The following is a 20,796-nucleotide window of genomic DNA, read 5'->3' as shown; positions in this document are numbered from 1 at the left end:
CCTACATATCACTTCAAACTGTTTTTAAAAAAAAACATGCTCATGCTTCGTTTCCTCAAAATGAATTACATTTGGTAGCTAATCCAATTACATTCAGACATTTTTTTTATGTGAATGAAGCGTCCAAAATAATTTTTGGAGCCGCTGTTGATCTTGAGCGACACCTTGTGGACATTTGTTACAAATGTGAATTTCACTATTGACTTTTTTCTTTTCAAGAAACAGAAATGATACTGTATAAATAAAATAAATGAAAATAAAATATACTATAAATATTATTTTTTACAATTATTTAAAAAAATAATACATTTAAAAAAAAAAAAAAAAAAGGATTTTTCCATCGTTGTCAGACACGCCAATTAGTACATAGGATCACCACTTGATGGCACCATTTAACAACAAATGCATTTCAAATCTCCGCAGTCCATATAATGCATCCACCCAGGTTTCCGTAGTGTAGTGGTTATCACGTTCGCCTCACACGCGAAAGGTCCCCGGTTCGAAACCGGGCGGAAACAACGAGAAGTATTTTTCTGTCCGCTTTTCTCACTTAAACTGAAGACACAAAAATAAGAGTCGATAAAATGTGGTCAACACACGAAACATTACCAAAGTGTTGTGTATGTAATATTACAATAAAAATGTACGTGCTTCATTTTCTGATGATTTTGACTGCGGTCAACAAAAACGAAAAATTTGCCATGATGATTATTATTATAATTTTGTATTATTGATATATTATTGTTATTGTTCTCATTATTATTTTAAAATCCTAATCCAAAACTGATTAAAAAATAAAAACACGACGTCAAGCAGCTGCATCCGGACTACAACTCCCACAATGCACTGCGCCGTCGCGCAGTAATGAATATGTACTTCCGGCGTGGATCCGGTCCTTTTCCTGCGCTGTAAACTTGAGTAAAGCGGCTCTTCAGCCCATCCGACTCAATCTACAGCCATCGACCGGGACCGACCGCCGAAATGACCGAGCAGATGACCGTGAGAGGGACCCTGAAGGGCCACAACGGCTGGGTGACCCAGATCGCCACGACGCCGCAGTTTCCGGACATGATTCTGTCCGCGTCCAGAGGTGACAGATGATACTGTTTAACCCGCGCAGCTACTGCAGCTGTCCGGCGTAACAAGTACTGCGGTGCTATCCCATGATAATACCATGGTAAAGTAAAGAAAGATCATTTACCATGGTTTTTCCGTGGCAGTCCAAGGCACTTTAAGAAATACCATGGTAATACTGTGATACCATGTTCTTGGTAATAAATAAGTTAAGTTTTAATCTAATAAAGAATAAAGTCCCTTCCTTACTAAATGTACAATGTTTTCGGATGATTTTGGCTGCAATCAATGAAACTTGTATTTAAAAACTTTTTTTAAATTTTTAAATATTTTTTAATATTTAAGTCTATATACAAACACTTTATTTATATTTTAATACTTTTTAAGTAATTATTTAAGTCTTCATATAGAGGCTCTTTATTTTGTAGTCTTATTCTTGTTTTATATATATATGATTGTAATTATTATTTAACAAATGGCAGCTTCAAAATGCATTCATATGTTGAACGTTTTATGTTGTAAAATAATGCTTAAATAATTTTAAATTTTAATTAAAAAAAAAAAAAAAAAAAATATATATATATATATATATATATATATATATATATATATATATACATACTATTATTTTAAAATGGCAGCTTCAAAATTCAATCATATGTTGAATGTTTTATGTTGTAAAATAAAAATAATGCTTAAATAATTTTAAATAATATTTATATACACATACAATTATTTGAATTAGATATATTTTACAACTTTACAACCAAAAATTTTTTTTTAAATTTAAACACACACACACATATATATATATATATATATAATGTGTATATATATATATATATATATGTATATGTGTGTGTGTGTGTATGCATTTAAAAAAAAAAGTGGCATCAGAATTCATTCATATGTTGTATATTTTATGTTTTAAAATAAGTCTGTAAGTATTTTAAAATAATTTTCATGCTTCATTTTAATGAGATCAAAAACGGCTGTTATTCTATTCAGTTCTCCCTTTACTATTTAATATTAACTATTAACCTAGCCAGGTGTCACTTTTAAATGCATGTTTTCTGGCATTAGTTGGTTATGAAATGGCTTTTAATGATGCTTTTTGAATTTTGAGGGATGTTTTGGTGGATAAAACACGTTAGTCCTGGCTGCACTAACAGCTGCTAACTAGTAGTTTGTCACTTGCTCTACAGTCTGTGCTCTTGTTTGTGTAGATAAGACCATCATCATGTGGAAACTCACCCGCGACGAGACCAACTACGGCATTCCTCAGCGAGCCCTGCGTGGACACTCACACTTCGTGAGCGACGTGGTCATCTCATCGGATGGTCAGTTCGCCCTGTCGGGCTCGTGGGACGGGACCCTGCGTCTGTGGGACCTCACCACGTGAGTGCGGGATGGAGGCTGTGGGAACTCAATTAAAATAGTTATTTAGTAGAATTTTGCCAGAAAAAGTTTTAGAATTTTTATCATATGTGATCCTGGACCACAAAACCGGTTTATTATACATCAAATGAAAGCTGTAATTAAGTTATTAAATTAAGAGATGACAGGACAATATTTGGCCGAGATACAACTATTTGAAAATCTGGAATCTGAGGGTGCAAAAAAATCAAAATATTGAGAAAATCACCTTTAAAGTTGTCCAAATGATGTTCTTAGCAATGCATATTACTAATCAAAAATGAAGTTTTATTATATTTACAGTAGGAAATTTACAAAACATCTTCATGGAACATGATCTTTACTTAATATCCTAATGATTTTTGGCATTAAAGAAAAATTGATAATTTTGACCCATACAATGTATTGTTGGCTATTGCTACAAATATACCCCAGCGACTTAAGACTGGTTTTGTGCTCCAGGGTCACACATGTTAATATGTAACTTGTGTCTATTTGTTTGCTGGTTTTTATTGTATTTGTTATACTTGTGTTTTTTAATTGTTTTTGCCATGAAAATAGCCTAAGATGCTGACATGGCATTAAATAAAAATATGCTGTTGGTTTATGAGCTCAAACTCACTTTGCTCTTCAAATGTCGTTTGTAGAGGAACCACAACCCGTCGGTTTGTGGGCCACACCAAAGACGTGCTGAGTGTGGCCTTCTCCGCTGATAACCGGCAGATCGTGTCCGGCTCTCGGGACAAAACCATCAAGCTGTGGAACACGCTGGGCGTCTGCAAGTACACCATTCAGGTGAGAGCTGGGGTTTGTTGAAAACGAGGTTGTTTTAGCAGTGATATTTAGGCCTGGTCTTGTTTTAAAGTAATGAAACATATAAATCCTACTGTGTCATATTTGATATGCAAGTTTTTCTAAATGATCAACATGATCAAAACTTTGCTGTTAAAGGGTTACTCCACCCCAAAATGAAAATGTTGTCATTAATCACTTACCCCTATTCATTCAGCTTGTTCGTCTTCAGAACACAATTTAAGATATTTTAGATGAAAACCAGGAGGCTTGTGACTGTCCCAATGACTGCCAAGTAAATAACACCGTCAAGGTCCAGAAAAGTATGAAAAACATCGTCAGAATACAGTGGTTCAACCGTAACGTTATGAAGCGACGAGAGAACTTTTTGTACGCAAAGAAAACAAAAATAACGACTTTACTTATCGTCTTCTACGAATTGTTGAGTAAAGTCGTTATTTTTGTTATCTTTGTAGTCAATGGGACAGTTACAAACCTCCTGGTTTTCATCTAAAATATCTTAAATTGTGTTCCGAAGACGAACGAAGCTTTTACGGGTTTGGAACGACACGGGGGTAAGTGAGTAATGACAAAAAAAATGTAAACCTGTCACACACACAATCTACTCCATGGCTTCTGTCGTCTGATTGATTGTTTAGACTTTTGAACAAGTAAAATGTCTTTAAGTGTAATTGGACAAACGTCCACCTTCACGTGTCTTTTTGCTGTCAAATCTTTAATGATTTGTATGAATAACATCTTCTGAGGAGCGTTTATTTCTTCATCTCTCAATCAGCATTGGATTGCATTGCATTATATGTTTGGATCATTTCAATCTTTCATCTTATTGCTGGAGATGGAGAGGGACGATTGTTATCTGATATAAAGATCTCATTGATTTACATTACAAGCATCAGAATTTCATCACACTTTGTCTACGTAAATATCATCATCTGCACCAAATTGCATATTTTTGCTCAGTTTGGGCCTCTGAATAAAACTGAGCTATTTTTTCCTCCATATTCTCATTAAATCCTGCTATATATGAGGCTGATGGGTCAAATATGATACTCAACAAAAACACACGTGCAAACTTTATATTTTGTCTAAAGTTTCAATAAATGATTCCAAAACAGACTATTATTTGATATGTCAGGCTTTATAGGGTTAAAATGAGTTGTTGTCTGAGATGTTTGTGTTGTTCCTCAGGACGAGAGTCACACTGAGTGGGTTTCCTGCGTGCGTTTCTCTCCCAACAGCAGTAACCCCATCATCGTCTCCTGCGGCTGGGACAAGATGGTGAAGGTGAGAGCCGAGTGGAGTTTAAGGGTGTTTTTTCTTGCTTTGTTCTGAAAAAATGACTTAAATTGTTACCATGTTGCATTTTCTCCTTGGTAACTTTTCAAAATGTATGTATTCAAGTCTCACGAGTAAACTGTCCTCTGATTGGTCAGAATGCACCTAATGTTTAGGTCCTGAAATCAAGATAGATTGGCAAGTTAGCTCTGTGGATTAATCGACACACATGCATATAAATGCAGTTTATTTTTTTCCTACAACATCAAACTCAAGCATTTAAACACCAGCCTTTAAATCAAAATGTTTTCATAGGTTCTTGAGGAACGTAAGCGAGGACAGTCTTTTCACTCATAGTGTTTTGTCTCTTTCAGGTGTGGAATCTGGCCAACTGTAAGCTGAAGACCAATCACATCGGACACACCGGGTTCCTGAACACCGTCACTGTCTCCCCTGATGGATCCCTCTGCGCCTCTGGTGGAAAGGTCAGTTTCACTGTTTTAGGGTCAATATCTGAACCTAGTATGCATTTCTTGCAGATAAAATCATATAGACCAGGTTTTCAAACTGGGGCCCGCAAGGCAGTACTATGGAGTCAATGAAAAAAGTTAATCGGAAAAAAAATAAGAGGTCACACTTTATATTAGGTGGCCTTAACTACTATGTACTTGCATCAAAAAATAAGTACAATGTACTTATGTCCATTGTTCATCTAAAAGTTTGAATAGTGATCAAGGACAGAACCGTTTCAACTTCATCTAGGCCAATGACTGATGTTGAGTTTTTGCCTGTGTCCTCGTTATGCTAGATGACTTTATCGTTAGGACGGTGGTTTGACGTTCTCTGTCTCTGTGTTCAGGACGGACAGGCCATGCTCTGGGATCTGAACGAAGGCAAGCATCTGTACACGCTGGACGGCGGTGATGTCATCAATGCGCTCTGCTTCAGTCCCAACAGATACTGGCTGTGTGCCGCCACAGGACCGAGCATCAAGATCTGGGTACCATCAGCTCTCTGTCCTAAACACACCATTTATGACTGGATTTACACATTTTTCTTGGCTGGATGGTGTCTGTTTGGTCATGCTCTAATTTATTGTGGTGTTTCGCTCTTTTTACCTCATATATGTGACCCTGGACCACAAAACCAGTCATAAGGGTACATTTTTTGAAATTGAGATTTATACAAAATCTGAAAGCTGAATAAATAAGCTTTCCATGGATGTATGGTTTGTTAGGATCGGACAATATTTGGCCGAGATGCAACTATTTGAAAATCTGGAATCTGAGGGTGCAAAAAAATCGAAATATTGAGAAAATCGCCTTTAAAGTTGTCCAAATGAAGTTCTTAGTGATGCATATTACTAATCAGAAATTAGGTTTTGATATATTTACAGCAGGAAATTTACAAAATATCTTCATGGAACATGATCTTTACTTAATATCCTAATGATTTTTGGCATAAAAGAAAAATCAATAATTTTGACCCATACAATGAATTTTTGGCTATTGCTACAAATATACCCCAGCGACTTAAGACTGGTTTTGTGGTCCAGGGTCACATATCATAACTCGGTTTCAATTATATATGTAGTTTGCAAACTTTGTCATGCTGGACGTTCAGCTAGTATTTGAATTTTTCATATCTGCATTATTCATGGAAAAACTAATATTGGTCAGCATTGAAAATCATTGCAAATACATTTTAAACTTAAAATTGCCAAAGGTGGTATAAGAGTTGGTGAGTTCAATTCTTTTTGGTGAATCAGTTGTTTTTGACTAGTGATTTCAAATAATCAACATTGAAAATCATTACATTACATTTTAAATGAAGAAAGATGGCATTAAAGCTGGTAAGTTTAATTTATAAACATGAATCGATTCAAACGGTCTTAAAAAATGACTAATTTAATGATTAATTTGCCACTACTTAAAATTGTTGTTTTGTCTGGTGATTTCAGTGAATTGACATTTAACATGTATTACAATCATTTCAATGGTGATTGATTGAAATCACAAGACAAAATTGACATTTGTAAGTGCTGAATAAATAAATCATTAAATTGACAGTTTGAACCGATTCACCTAAATTAATTAACTCAGCAGCTCTAATGCCATCTATGTTCATTTTAAATTTAGCATGTATTGCAATGATTTTCAATGTAAAATGAACAAAGTTGGAATTAGAGCTGCTGACTTCAACTAACCTAGGTGGATCATTTCAAACCGTCAATTGACTCCACTTAATGACGTTTATTGTCCAATATCAAAATGCTTTTATTTTTAATACAAATTCTGAAATATCATACACTAATGATCATTTAGTGAATAACTGTGGAAACACTGATTTTGAACTAGATTTTTACTTGCATTTTGAATCTACTTGAATGAATATGAATATTTGGCTTTCGGAGGGTTTGATTCATTTGCACCCCAGTCGCTCTTCTCTCTCATTACTGTCATGTATCTCTGTCTCTCCACAGGATCTGGAGGGAAAGATCATCGTTGATGAGCTCAGACAGGAAGTCATCACCACTAACAGCAAGGCTGAGCCGCCCCAGTGCACGTCTCTGGCATGGTCTGCTGACGGACAGGTGAGAGCTTCCCGCAGGCCACAGTCACCTGTGTGTGTGTGTGTGTGTGTGTGTGTGAGATGAGCTTATTCTGCAGATAATCAGTGTCAGTTTGGATGCTGGATCTCTGTGTGATCGGTGGCATTGTGTGCTATGTATAATCTTAAATATAAAGCAATTGGACAAACAAAAAGAGTTGTATTGATTACACTCTCTTTATTTTTCTCAGACTCTCTTTGCTGGATACACAGACAACCTGATCAGAGTTTGGCAGGTGACCATCGGAACCCGATAAAGATGTACATTTCCAAGAACAGAATGCAAAATATGGAAAATTGAATTAAAAAAAAAAAAGATAACACAATTAAACTGATTTTGTCCTTGTTAGTATTTTTCTCTTGTATTGATGCCAATTTGTACTACATCAGTTCACCACAGTTATTCTTTATCTAATAAAAATCTATCATATGTTAATTTACATGTTATATTACTCGTGATTTAATATCATGATCTACTTGATGTATATACAGTATGAGGTTTTGCATCAGTTTGGGTCAGTTAGTATCAATTATTTATCAGTTTATGTGCTGTCTGATTATGTTTGTTACTTAAAATGTTGCTGATTTTGAGTTAAATATATGATTTGTTTTTGTTTAGTACTACAGTAGCAAACCATTTGTCACTTTAATATTACTATTTCAGCAACCTAAGGTCCAGGAATGTTTGTTTGACCCTCAATTTGGGGTGTTTTGTTATAATAACGTAACTTACCTTTCACTTAAATACAGCTTTACATCATGTATTTATATCATGCATCGGATTCATGAAAATGTCTGTTAATATGCCCATATATTATGTCCAGGATTAAGCAATAACTGGTTTTGGTCTCTGCAAACCATTAAAAAATTGTTACAGTATCTTGTTTTTAAGAAAAACATATTAACTGAAATTTGGGTGGTACTTATGTTATAGTAATGATGTTTAAAAAACAAAACCGTAATACAAAAAAAAGCCTAAATTGATCATGAAAATTGTCTAAAAGTCACGGAAAGTTCGAAAATGAATGCAATATGTTCTTGTTATGCTCGGCTCTGCTAGAATTCCTCTTTGTGAGTGCAGTCCTTCATCGGTGACTGGTGGAAATCGTTAAAATCGATTGGGAAGCCTAACAAGTTTTATTTTTTTAAAGCATTACTGGATATTATATCGTTTTATACACGCATACATTCGTTGTGTTTAATTGCACAACACCTTCACCATCGTGTTTTATAGTGCACGCGCTCTTAAACATCTCGTGCTTGACCGTGCAACAGAAAAGAAGTGCGCAGGAGGAAACCATAATGGGCGGTGCTTCACCGTCCCTGACCAATCAAAGATCGCTATCGTTGCCTGGTCAAACTGTGTCGTCCAATCACAGCCTGTTTTATTCCACCGGGCTCATCCGGTACTATATAGGTGGCCACGAGTTGGTACTGTAAGCGAGAGTCCATCTTGGAAAGCGGCTTTTTCAGCGCCAATATTTTACAGTAAGCCGGTTCTTTTGAATTTAATTCGCGTGGTTAGTTGTGTTGGGCTAGTTTATGTTTTACGAGAATACATGTAAGACACCGTTTTTAGACGAAAAAGCCTGTTTAATGCGTTCGGCGTAGCTTAAAGAGATAGCAAACGCGATCGCTTAGCATTACATGCTGCTTTAGCTTTCTTTACGCGGCATGAATGAGTCTTTGTATTTGTTTGTTTGTTTTGAGCCACATACGTTTTAAACGTTTCGAACACACTTTTAAGCCTGATTTCGTTTATTTGTTTGTGCTTGCAGCAAGCTAAGACTGAAATCGAGGGTTTGCGTTGAATCTGATGGCGTAACCATGCCGCTAACGTTACTCTATTATTCTAGCATCAACCCTAGTATCTCGCATTGTGAAACTAAATCAAATCATTTCTAATCCGAAGGTAATCTAAAGCTACCAAAATGGCCGACGCAGAGCATCAGTTCATGGAAACCTCCGAGAACGGGAATGAGGAGAGTCTGAACGGAGCAGAGCTCGCGGAGGAGGCCGCGGATGAGGAGAACGGAGCCGGCGAGGGAGGACAGATCGACGCCAGCAAGGGCGAGGAAGATGCCGGGTGAGAAGATGGAGCGCTTTATGTTTTCATGCTTAATGTAGACGTTTTGTTTTAATGAGGCTCTGTTGGCGCCGTGTCTTTGTTAATAGAGAGGGGTGGGGTGGGTTTCTGGTTCGATTCTTGTGTTCGGTTATTGTGCTCATTGTTGGAAACGAGGGTTGTTTGGGGTTGAATCTCTCGCTGGCGGGTGGCGGCAGATGTTTGATCTACCGATACACGACGAGAGCGCAGTAACTGACCGTACAGCGGTGAAATCGCAAACACGCCGTCTAAAGTCGGTTTATTAAACCAAACAATGGAAACCCTTTCCATCCGCATGGTAATTAGCTTCATTAACATTAGCCGATAGACTGTTTATGGTTGCCAAGCTACTGGTTGAAGTGGATACGAACTCGTCCAATCAGATTTTAGAATCGGACCTATAGCGCGCAATAGTCCCTGCCCACTTTTGAACTGGTTCAAGATTATTTTTTTCTCCCTCCATTCGTTTTTCCATAGGGATTTTTGAATGGTATTACAGGCAATAAATCATACCAACCAGCTTTGAATTGTGAGTCACGAAAATAAAATCTGACAGAATGTCTATTTGGCAGCTTTAATCAGGTGAAGAACTACAATCAGGTAACTCGTTATGAATGACAATTGAGTTAAAAAGGAGTGTGAAAATATAAAACTTGATTTAGTAAGGTTATTTTTGTTTATATAGTCAGTGTTTACTGCAAAATGAGTTTTGAGTATTTTTGCTTGTGGTTTTTCTGTTTGGTGGGCATCTCTCTGTAGAGTTATGTTTAATGTAGTTATTCACTGGGAATTTTGACTACTCAAGTTGAAATGTGTGCTGATGGCTTTAATGAAAACACATCACTCACTGATTACCAACCTTGTAGGTCTGTTTTTAACAGTTTATAAGTTATTTATTCCATTACGGAGAAAGTAATAAGAATTTTCATGTATTTTTCTTTGTATTATTGTACAGCACTTTGGTACACAGTGTTTAAGGTGCTTTAAAAAAAAAAAAAAACTTCAAATTCAACTTGCAGTCTTTTTGTCTCTGTTGCGAGGTTGCTTTTAGTTAGTGGTTCAATACAGGCTCTAATCAACTTGTTCTTTTATGCAGTAAAATGTTTGTTGGAGGTCTCAGCTGGGATACTAGTAAGAAAGACCTAAAGGACTACTTCTCAAAGTTCGGCGAGGTGACGGACTGCACCATAAAGATGGATTCAAACACCGGCCGGTCGCGAGGGTTTGGTTTCATCTTGTTCAAAGATGCAGAAAGTGTGGACAAGGTACGTATGCTTTCACTTCCCTTCAATCCAAAGGCTTGCTTGGTGGCGGACGTTCACGTCTCTTCTTTTGAAAGGTGCTGGAGCAAAAGGAACACAGGCTAGACGGCCGACAGATCGATCCCAAGAGAGCCATGGCCATAAAGAAAGAGCCTGTCAAGAAGATCTTCGTCGGTGGCCTTAACCCTGAAACCACAGAAGAGAAGATCCGTGAATACTTCGGGGCCTTTGGAGAGGTGAGTTTTAAATCCATTGTGCATGGAAACACTTGTTTTTGTCTTCTGATTTTTATTAATGCTGTATCGATTGCTTGCAGATCGAAACGATTGAACTTCCAACGGACCCAAAGACGAACAAAAGAAGGGGCTTCGTCTTCATCACATTCAAGGATGAATCTGCCGTCAAAAAGATCCTGGAGAAGAAATACCATAACGTTTGTGGGAGCAAGGTAACGAATGACCTTGTACGTGTTTTTCTCAATCTTTGCAATAGATGCATAGTTACGGTGGGTTGATTTGTGGGTTAAAGTTACAGTGTGATGTTTATATATTATGGCAGCTGGTTTTTCCCATGGGATTTAACAGTTCTGACCTTTCTTCAGAATTGCAAGATATGAATGCTGTATTGTGAAGGAAATGTCAGTTGTTGGCGAGATTCAGTTACCTATAATTTTGCGGTGGAAACAATGTATTGCAACTGAGGTTTTTTTTTTTTTTCCTTCTCTGTTGCAAGAGAGGGAAAATAAACTCAATTGCCAGGAGAAAGTCCAAATTGTAAAATCTGAATTATATGATGATTATTATTAATTCTATTTACAAATTTTACTATTAAACTAAATATTTATCTTCCTTAAATTGAAAATGGAGAGTTGTGGAGTCATTACACTTTTTTTTTTTTTTTTTAAATTATTTACTATTATATTAAATTGACGTTTTTAGGTGGTCCCAATTTAGCCCTGTTAAATTTAAGCCTGTTAAAGTTTGGCCTTGCTCTCATCTGTTTGTGTCTCTGATTTGATTTCAGTGTGAGATCAAAATCGCCCAGCCCAAGGAAATCTACCAGCAGCAGCAGTATGGCGCCCGCGGAGGCTTTGGAGGTCGTGGCAGGGGTCGTGGGGGTAAGCGGTGTGCTTTAGTTGCTTATTACACTTATATAAACCCCAGTCTCAGTCATTGACCTAATGGCGTCCTTTTCCTCAGGCCCAGGTCAGAACTGGAACCAGGGCTATAACAGCTACTGGAACCAGGGCTACGGGAACCAAGGCTACGGCTACGGTGGACAGCAGGGTTATGGCGGTTACGGAGGCTATGGCAACTACGACTATTCCTCTGGCTACTATGGATATGGTGGTGGTTATGACTACAGTAAGTTGACAGCTTCCAGAAGCTCTTATGATCATCCTAGTATCACTTCCATGTTCTGTCATTCACACTAGGGATGGGCATTTCAGGCAAAAATAATATTCGAAAACATGCATGGGCTTCAGTACACCACACACCCATAAACCAAGAGAGGGAGAGAGAGAGACCATTCACGCCTTTGATCTGTACGTTAAACGGTTTAATACATTATTAGGGAATAGGCTCTTAACTCAAGCTATATAATTGTAACGTGCTTAAACATTTACAAAATACAACCGAATGACGGCACTTATTAACATAACAGTCCGTCGGTTAGCATGAATCAATTGCTCATAAGGCTGCTAGGACATCAAAAATGAGCACGAACATCCCAGATAGCAAGCACATTCCGGCTGAAATGCGGCACTGTCTGCTCAGTCTCGGCATTGGTGAGAAGATAATGGGCCAGAGCCGTGCCAACTCTACAAAACACTTCTGACTGACTGCTTTTCTCTCTGGGCCGATCTCTGCTGAAAGCTGTTGTACTTGCGGCAGGTCCACACTCAGTGTAGTTGTGTGTATTTACCTTCGGCCCGAGTTCGAAGTTTTGTCATGGATGGGCTGCTGCTAGCACTAGATTAAGGAAATTGCTGATTTCAAATCAGCTGCCTGAGGAAAAAGTTTGGCGGTTAAATCCTGACTCAAATCTACAGTGTGCGTGAGCATAGACATGCGTGTGAGAATGTGGTGTTCTTCTGTTGTCTTTGACAGTTTTTAGGTGCGTTATCGGCAGCGCCTCCCTCTGGTTAAATGAACGCGTCAGCACCGAAAACATGAAGAATTCTTAAAAAAAAAAAAAAAATCGCACGGCCTATTCGATATTCTATTAAATCAACTAATCGAATATTCGAAAATCGTGACCCATCCCTAATTCACACACTTTATTTTCTCCAGACCAGGGCGGTACAAGCTATGGGAAAACACCAAGACGTGGAGGCCACCAGAGTAGCTACAAGCCATACTGATCATGCAGAACAGGTAGTGTGTGACTATCAATGGATAAACGTGTTTGTTTCCTTATTCTTGCTTGGGGTTTAAGAAACACTACTTAGAAATGTTGATTTGACTGCACTGACACTATCAAATGAGAAGAACTTGAATTGAGTTTGACGCTTCTGCAGATCTTATAGCCTTCTTTTCAAGCTTTCACAAATTAAAGCTTTAAATTTATAGTCTTGGCATTAAATGTGGCATGCACTGGTTTTTGCTGTTTTCCAGTACAAATATCTGAACATCCTTAAGATGTTTACTTGAGGTGCAAACTGAAGATATGATGCATTTTCTGAAATGGTTAAATTTGATTGTTTATTCTTGAAACGAGGACAAATGTCTTTCAATGTGGTATGGAAGCTTATTTTCCCCTTTATTTTTTTTCTTCTGAGCTCATTAGTAGATTTTGTTTTTAGTCATGAGCTCCAGTTTTTCAAAAGACGACATGTTGTTTTGCTTCAAGTAAATTTCTTTGGACACTTGCATTGGCGTTTAAAAAAAATAAGGCCAAAATAATGGAGATCTGTTCTTGTCAAGCTTTGAAGCCTTGCGATACAAGACACTTACATCTGGAGAATTCAGATTTTGGTGTAGAAAATTCTCAGAAATTGCTAGTAAATTTTACAATTGCAAAGAAACGTCAAATAACATTGAATTAAACGTGAAACTTTGAAGGAAGGCTGCATTTTCTAACATTGTTTTGAATTGTTTGTAAATCCTTGTAAAAGGTTTAAATGGACGATTGATGGAATATTTTGCTTTACTTTTAATCTGTGCATGCAGAACTCTGCTTTGCATTTGTCTTTCTCAATGTTTTCCATCCTGCCACTGACCATGTCTGTTTGTTTCTCATCAGGACTAAAGTATTCCCAAAAACCAGGAGTCTGACCGTGACGACGACGACAGCAGTTCACACACCTGCGGGCTCTTTCCTTTTACCGGATGAGATCATGACCCATTTGTACAGAACAGATGAATAGGGGAAGCAATGTCACTTCCACATTTTTATTTTTATTTTATTTTCCTTTTGTCCACATTTCCAGAGATGGAAGTGTTATTTTTACTGTACTTTTTGGTACCTTTTTTGAATAATGTATTGTATGGTTGTATTTTACATGTCTACTGGATTTGCCACATGAGGTTCGGGAGCTGCCAGAGCTTTTGAAATAAAACAATTTTGAGTACATTTTTCTCAATGTTTCCAGATGCTTGTTCTACTTCCTGTTGTTGCATAGCGTAGGAGAGCCGTTTAAAACACCAGAGTCCTGTGGATGTCAGCGTTTTGGGTAATGCATCTAATAGTGACTAGAAATGTCCACTTTTGTTGCTTTGATTTTAAACTTTTTGTTTTGTTTTTTTTTTACTTGCTTTCTCAGTTAAAATGCTTAAGTTTGAATCTTTTTGTCAATTAGGATATTTGCTAGCGACCAGCAATGTTGCTCATTGAAATCTCATTCCTATAGTGTTTTTGGTAGAAATAAATGATTTGTAAGTTTTTGGAAGTGTTCTTGTTTACTGGCTAACATTAATGTTAACTTGTCAATCTTAATGGTTTAAATGTTGACTTTTGCTGTGACCAATTTTAAGTTGAGTTATGGTGATTTTGCCAAAACGCCTTTGATTTCAAAACCCTGATAACTTTGCATTAACTACTTTATGGTAAATGACAGATTCTTGCATTCTCTGATTTGTTTTAGTTTGTCCACAACTGTAAAATTATCTTATTTTTCCAAAAGTGTAAGCTATACTGTGAAATGAGGCTTTTATTTATTAGCTGCCACAAGGGAATCACTGCAAAGTACCGTATAACTGCAACAACCAAATTTATGATTTTAAAGTGGTTTAATACTAAATAGAAGTTTGCAGTGCAAACAGAATTTCATATGGCTATAAGAATTAGAACACAATTTAAGGCCTGAAAGATTCTTAAATCTGAGCTGAAAGTCTTAAATTCATAAAGTCCTGTTGCATGAACTGCAAAAAAAAAAAAAAATACTATTTTTGTCTTTTCTAGTTCAAATATAGTACTTTTACTTGAAATGGAAAATAAAGATGAGTAGTCTTGTTTTCCAAGAATTGTTTATGCTTGAGCCAAAAGCAATTATGTCAATTGAGTATGGAATTTTTTTTTTTTTTTTTGAATTAAGTTGATTTTTCTCATCTCATTGGCTGATATTTGTTCTTGTTTTGATCATAAACTCACTTTATTTTAATCATTTTCTTGGAAAACAAGACTATCTTGTCATTTTTCTTAAATAAATTAATCTTTTGCTCTGACATATAGCATATCACTGTTTGAAAAATTTAAAGCGTAATGAAAAATGTTCAACTTGCTGTTTTTAGTAGTGTACGTTATGCAGTATTTAGTACGTAGTAAGAGTTTCCATTTTATAAACCGTCAGAATCGTTTGAGCGAATCGATTCATTTTAGTTATCGCTTAATAAATTTTACGTGTTATTTATTCACGTTTTAAAGAAATATTTAAATACTGCTCTTAATGACTATGTTTTCGGGTAAATCAAATGTCGCGTTGTACACCATGCACATCACAGTTTTACTCCTAAACAAAGCTCGTACCGGTGAAATGTGAATCAGTTCGCTCGAATCATCTAAAAAAGAACCGGTTCAAATTAATGATTCAATTTGGCATTAGAATCGGTTGACTTGTGGGAAAAGTAAACACGCGGTCGAGTTGCAAGAAAAATAAAAATATGCATTACAAAATAAGCAGAAAGTTTATGGATGGAAGCCAGAGGAGGTTTAGGATATGTATGACTCAATTTCACCAACGAAAGGTGAGATTAACGAACTATGTTACCAGGTGAGGTAACATTTTGCACAGATGATGGAAAATCACAGAACTCGTGTTCAGTACGCTGTCATAATTAATTGCGATATACATTAAAGAGTCAATTAACTAGCATGGGACTGGTTTATATACGTTTGTTTACCTGAAACAAACTCAACAAGGACTCATGTTCCGCAGTTTACAGGTAAACCGTTTTTTTATTTGTCAAATGAGAAATGTGGTTTTATATTTTCCTTAAGCAAATCATTTTAATTGTATATAGCAAAGAACAGTGTGGGAAAAAATGTTAAACTTTTGAACTTATCATTTTTGTTATGTGTATTTTACCTTGATTTACAGTAGAGGGCGCTAGATAGCAATAAAAGAGGTGGCATATATAAAATACATATTGTATTTAAATGAACGGAAAATTACATTTTGATTAGTTTTAATTTTAGGGCTGTATTTTTTTGTAATTGTTAATGCCCCATTTTTTTTTTTTAACTTTGAACACTGAATTAAGACTAGTTGTGTTGAAGCAATCTAATGTAATGTAGTAATCATACTTTAAAATCTTTTAATTATTCAAGATTTCAGAGAATTTGTCTTATATTTATATAAAATAAGTTTGTTCTCATCTTTCTGGTAATTCAAATAATTTTGAATTTTTATAATGGTTTCATTTGATCACTCCGTTTGAGATGCTAGCAGTAAACATGCAGTTGTTACATGACATTAATTGTCAGAAAATCTTCTTTTCAGAAAGACTAAGACTAATTTAAATGAGTAAATTGAATCTAATAGCAATCCTACTTTAAACATTCTTCACAATTCAAAACAGCATTAGTATGTGTTTGGGAAACTGGCTCAAATTGAAGCGCAGTTCTAGCGTGTGGGTTTAGATTACTCACAGAGATGGTTAATTGTGCCAGAGAGGGCTGTCTGTTGGATCCTCACTGCCTTGTGTCATAACAAACTACCGCATGCTATGATTTCAGAGTAATTTTAGGTTGAGGTAAGTTAGCTGTTAAAGATCTGCTCCATCATCCAGAAAGCTGGACGTTTAGGAGGGAGAATGAATCTGTCTTCGCTGTACCCTCATGTATGGCATTTAACGTTAAAATACTCTAAAGAGACCTTTAACGCACTAGACCTCATCACTGCAGATAAAAGCCTCATTAAATGACCTGCTTCTGCAGAGTCGCCTTTGTCAGATTTCCAAGAAAGAAATGAGCCATAAAAAGACACAGGGTTCTTGAAAAAGCTTTTTTTTATTGTTATTCCAGTTCTTTGATTCTGTTTACCAGGGATTAATCTAATATACAAATACCACACACATTTATAAAAATGACTTTCACTGAAATTGTTCTTGTGTTAAAGAGGAGTAAAGTGCATATCTCAGACATGTTCTGTGATTTTTTCTTTTTTTTCTTTTTTTTGTATGTTTTTAAATCTTTAAGAAATATCAATATATCGTAACCAATATTAAAACATCATCAAACAAATAGTGCAAGTAAGTTCCCACCAGTCGCCACAGAAGGGCTTCATATATATATATACACACACATCTTTAAGCACCTTCATTGTTCATGGCCATTGAAACATCTTTGCATTTTGCACACCAAGATAAAAACATCTTAAATGTCTTGTGTGAAGTGCAGAAACTTAAAATTTCAATTTCAAGATGATTTTAATTCTCATTTGGAGTACTTGTGCATTTTATTTTGTGGGTGTTTTAGAAGTTAAATGTCTTGAAGGGGGTATTTTATGCTTTTTTTTTATTACCGTATTGTTTTGATTTCAGAGGGTTTGATGTCAAATATCGTACACTGCATTGACACATTCTCTCTTGATTGAAAACAGATAAACCGGAACACAAATGTGTTAGTGTCTTTATAAAACATCTTAGTAAAATATAGCCAAGGCTTATTTAAATATGCATAAATAGCATGAAAATATGTTTAGTTTCAGTTTAAACGTTGCTGAATTACTCTAGCCATTCAGATGAGGAACAGTATCAAAGTTGTGGATGTTTTTCCCCCCCGTTTCATTTTCCTGTACACGACAAGCACCTCCAAGACACTTCATATGTGAAAAAGACTGCTTTGCAAACAGATTGGATTTCAAGTTTGTTCTTTAACAACACATCTTTGGATGTTTTACAATAGAAACACTTACAATAATGAACAATTCCACTGTAGAACCTGAAAGCCATCTATACAAATGATTATTTTAAACAGCATTCGATTTAATCAAGGGTCAATTTGAAATGCACAATATAAATAATTATAAGAAAAAAATAACTTGCAGGATTTCTCTTTTGTCTAATTGCATGATTAACTGCAGATTGTTTTGACATCTCATCATAATGTGATATTTTGGCTGTAAAAAATTGTTTTTGTTAAAAAAATTATTTGTAATCCTGAGTTTTTCTTATTAATTTTGTCTTTGTGGTTTCTGTGGCAATTCCAAAAAAAAATTGAACCACTTTTGTATTTTGCATAGTGGATTACGACGTGTAAATTTGTAATTTTCCTTGTGTTTAGGATTTAGCTTCACTGAAAACTGTTTAATTAGAAAACCTGTCAGATAATACAATGCGAACATCAAAGCTTCTAGCTTATTCAGCAGGACTTTTTTTTTCTTTCTGCATACTTGATTGTCAAATTTTTGCATTCGATTTTCACATACTCCATTGCACTGAACAGTCTATGAGCGCATCACCCTTGTTAGCAAACGCTGAAGCATCAAAAACAGCTTTAACAAATGCACATCCAAGATATTAACAAATCTAGTTATTTAAAAAGCATTTAAAATCCCTGTCATCCCATGTGGAAGCTGACTTATGAAACAAACAAACAAAAAAAAAAAAAATGTAATTCTCATTTAATATTACAGAGTCTGAACCCGGTTCGTAAAGACTTTGTGGCGTCCGAAGCGAGCAGCTGTTTCAAGGAATTAACAAGTCACTTTGCGGCCTCGGGAATGGGCGGAGCTCGTTCCAGTCTCACGGCCCAGGGGTCAGAGGTCGCCGAATAGAAAGGCGGGTGTGGCAGAACGTCCTCCGTCGCCACTGTGAAAGCAAACATGCCCCGCTTTCTGTTCACATCCTCTGAGATGAGCTTCCTGTCAGTCTCTCGGCTGTCACCGTCGATGTCCTCCAGCGTTTTTCCTCCCGTAGGCTGCTGTTTTGCCAGCAAGGGGGCGCCACCGGCGGCGGGAATCCGCATGGTCCTGTCCGCTTGGAGAGCGTTGGGATCTGGAGGGAAGAGGAAGTTGGTGGATCTCCAGGCGGAGGGCTTTCGGCCCCGTCGCGGGCGCGAGACGCGGCAGCTCTGCCGTTTAATGTGCCGGTGAAGGTGGTCGGAGCGCGTGAAGCTCTTGTAGCAGTGCTCGCACTGGTACGGCCGCACGCCGGTGTGGATGCGCAAGTGGTTCTTCAGGTCGTAGTTGTGAACAAATTTAGAGTTGCAGTGCAGGCAGATGTACGGCCTCTCGCCGGTGTGCTTGCGCATGTGAATCTTCAGCTTGTCTTGCCTGAGAAAGAGAAAAACAGCAATTAAAGGAACAGTTCACTCAGAAATTACCCAAAAATGGATCCTCTACAGTGAATGGGTGCCGTCAGAATGAGAGTCCAAACAGCTGATAAAAACATCACAATAATCCACAAGTAATCCACACCTCTCCAGTCCATCAGTTAACGTCTTGAGAAGACAAAAGCTGCATGTTTGTAAGAAACAAATCCATCATTAAAATGTTTTTAACTTAAAAATGTGCATCCATAATCCATAATAACTCTTCCTCCAGTGGAAAAATCCATCTCCTGTTGTCTCTCACATCAAAAGACAGACTGTTTTGTAAACGGTGCTTGATCTGTGCAGATTTCTCTCCTGATTCAGACTTTTTCACTAGGGAAAGCAATGTTATGGATCGTGGATTGTATTTTAGCTGGAAGCAATGGTTTGAAGTTAAAAATATCTTGATGGATTTGTTTCTTACTTACCTGCAGCTTTTCACTTCTCAAGATGTTAACTGATGGACTGGAGTGGTGTGGATTATTGTGATGTTTTGATCAGCTGTTTGGACTCTCATTCTGACGGCACCCATTCACCGCAGAGGATCCATTGCTGAGCAAGTGATATCTAAATTTATCTGCATCTGACGAAGAAACAAACTCATCTTCGTCTTGGATGGCCTGATTGCGATTACATTTTCAGCAAATTTTCATTTTAGAGCGAACTATTCATCTAAGTTTGGGTTTTGAGGTTATTCTGCATACCTGTAAGAATCCCTGCAAAACCTCAAGGCACACACCGTGCACGCAGAAAAGCGTACATGCATGCAGAAAAACACACAAGCAGGTGTACGCCTTCGTACTTGAAAAGCAGACAGCTGCAAGTTGCTCAATAGCAGCAGCGACAGAAAAACCCAAAAAACACGAAAACCGGATTTAGTGTTCCTGTTATGTGGTATCCAGATGAGTTATCCAGAAGCTCAGAAGCCTTCGTTTGATCTATTTCTCAGTCTAGATCTCACTCATCGAAATTTCATTCCTCTACAGAGCGTTTGAGCCCAAAAGTGAAATGTAGGTCTTATATTAACATCACTACGCTTTGGCTTTTATTACAGTGTGGAAACCTCATGCGGCTCCGACCACAGTGATGCATAAAGTGTTTCACAGCAGGTTTGTCCTTATGATGCTGCTCTAGTTTTCATGTGCCGTTTCATTGTTGTAATACTGAAGCTTAGCTCTTCAGCTTCAAAGAGGCTATTTATTCTAGTAGACAGTCAGTGTAATTTGTTTGAGGGGAAAAGTTTGCTGGCTTACATGACAGCAAGTCAGAATTCTTTCTCGTAAATCTGTCATTGTAAAACATTCTTTGTCTTTTTCAGTATGTCTGCTCCTTTTTAGTGACTGTTCATTTTAAAGTGCTATTCTTGTACTCTATCTGCTTGAATTGATGTTAAAAACAGTCCTGAAATGTTAAAGGGATAGTTTGCCCAAAAATGAACATTCTGATGTGGCTTTGGAACCCATTGACTTCCATTGTGCGGACAAA

The 20,796-nt window shown here is 36.9% G+C and overlaps 3 protein-coding genes and 1 non-coding gene across 6 annotated transcripts in view; 3 read left to right on the top strand and 1 right to left on the bottom strand.

The window, feature by feature from the left end:
• Positions 1-445: 445 nt before the first annotated feature.
• On the top strand, positions 446-518 carry trnav-cac (transfer RNA valine (anticodon CAC)). The gene has a single exon. It is a non-coding gene; the product is annotated as a tRNA-Val (tRNA).
• A 363-nt stretch (positions 519-881) lies between these two features.
• LOC131528812 (small ribosomal subunit protein RACK1-like) lies at positions 882-7,628 on the top strand. Its single transcript, XM_058758199.1, has 8 exons — positions 882-1,090; positions 2,301-2,472; positions 3,138-3,285; positions 4,492-4,587; positions 4,953-5,063; positions 5,438-5,578; positions 7,061-7,171; positions 7,380-7,628. The coding sequence occupies exons 1-8, from the start codon at positions 982-984 to the stop codon at positions 7,443-7,445; spliced, it is 954 nt and encodes a 317-aa protein (XP_058614182.1). The 5' UTR covers positions 882-981; the 3' UTR covers positions 7,446-7,628.
• A 900-nt stretch (positions 7,629-8,528) lies between these two features.
• Positions 8,529-14,131, top strand: hnrnpabb (heterogeneous nuclear ribonucleoprotein A/Bb). 2 transcript variants are annotated; one of them, XM_058758198.1, is made up of 9 exons: positions 8,529-8,676; positions 9,101-9,274; positions 10,392-10,560; positions 10,635-10,793; positions 10,874-11,005; positions 11,581-11,674; positions 11,757-11,921; positions 12,852-12,935; positions 13,804-14,131. In XM_058758198.1, the coding sequence occupies exons 2-8, from the start codon at positions 9,120-9,122 to the stop codon at positions 12,920-12,922; spliced, it is 945 nt and encodes a 314-aa protein (XP_058614181.1). In that variant the 5' UTR covers positions 8,529-8,676; positions 9,101-9,119; the 3' UTR covers positions 12,923-12,935; positions 13,804-14,131. The 2 variants fall into 2 exon arrangements, with proteins under 2 accessions (XP_058614181.1, XP_058614180.1); XM_058758197.1 differs by having other exon boundaries at positions 10,874-11,020.
• Positions 14,132-16,437: 2,306 nt separating this feature from the next.
• Positions 16,438-20,796, bottom strand: part of LOC131529037 (zinc finger and BTB domain-containing protein 7C) — a 29,262-nt gene continuing 24,903 nt past the window's right edge. For both annotated transcript variants that reach the window (XM_058758543.1, XM_058758542.1), the window contains one exon: positions 16,438-19,273. In XM_058758543.1, coding sequence (XP_058614526.1) covers positions 18,703-19,273 — 571 coding nt within the window. In that variant the 3' untranslated portion in view covers positions 16,438-18,702. The remainder of the gene's footprint in view (positions 19,274-20,796) is intronic.

The sequence above is a fragment of the Onychostoma macrolepis genome, chromosome 21 (genome assembly GCF_012432095.1).
Source record: "Onychostoma macrolepis isolate SWU-2019 chromosome 21, ASM1243209v1, whole genome shotgun sequence".
Taxonomy (NCBI): Eukaryota; Metazoa; Chordata; class Actinopteri; order Cypriniformes; family Cyprinidae; genus Onychostoma; species Onychostoma macrolepis.
This window is presented reverse-complemented; position numbering and strand designations above follow the sequence as displayed.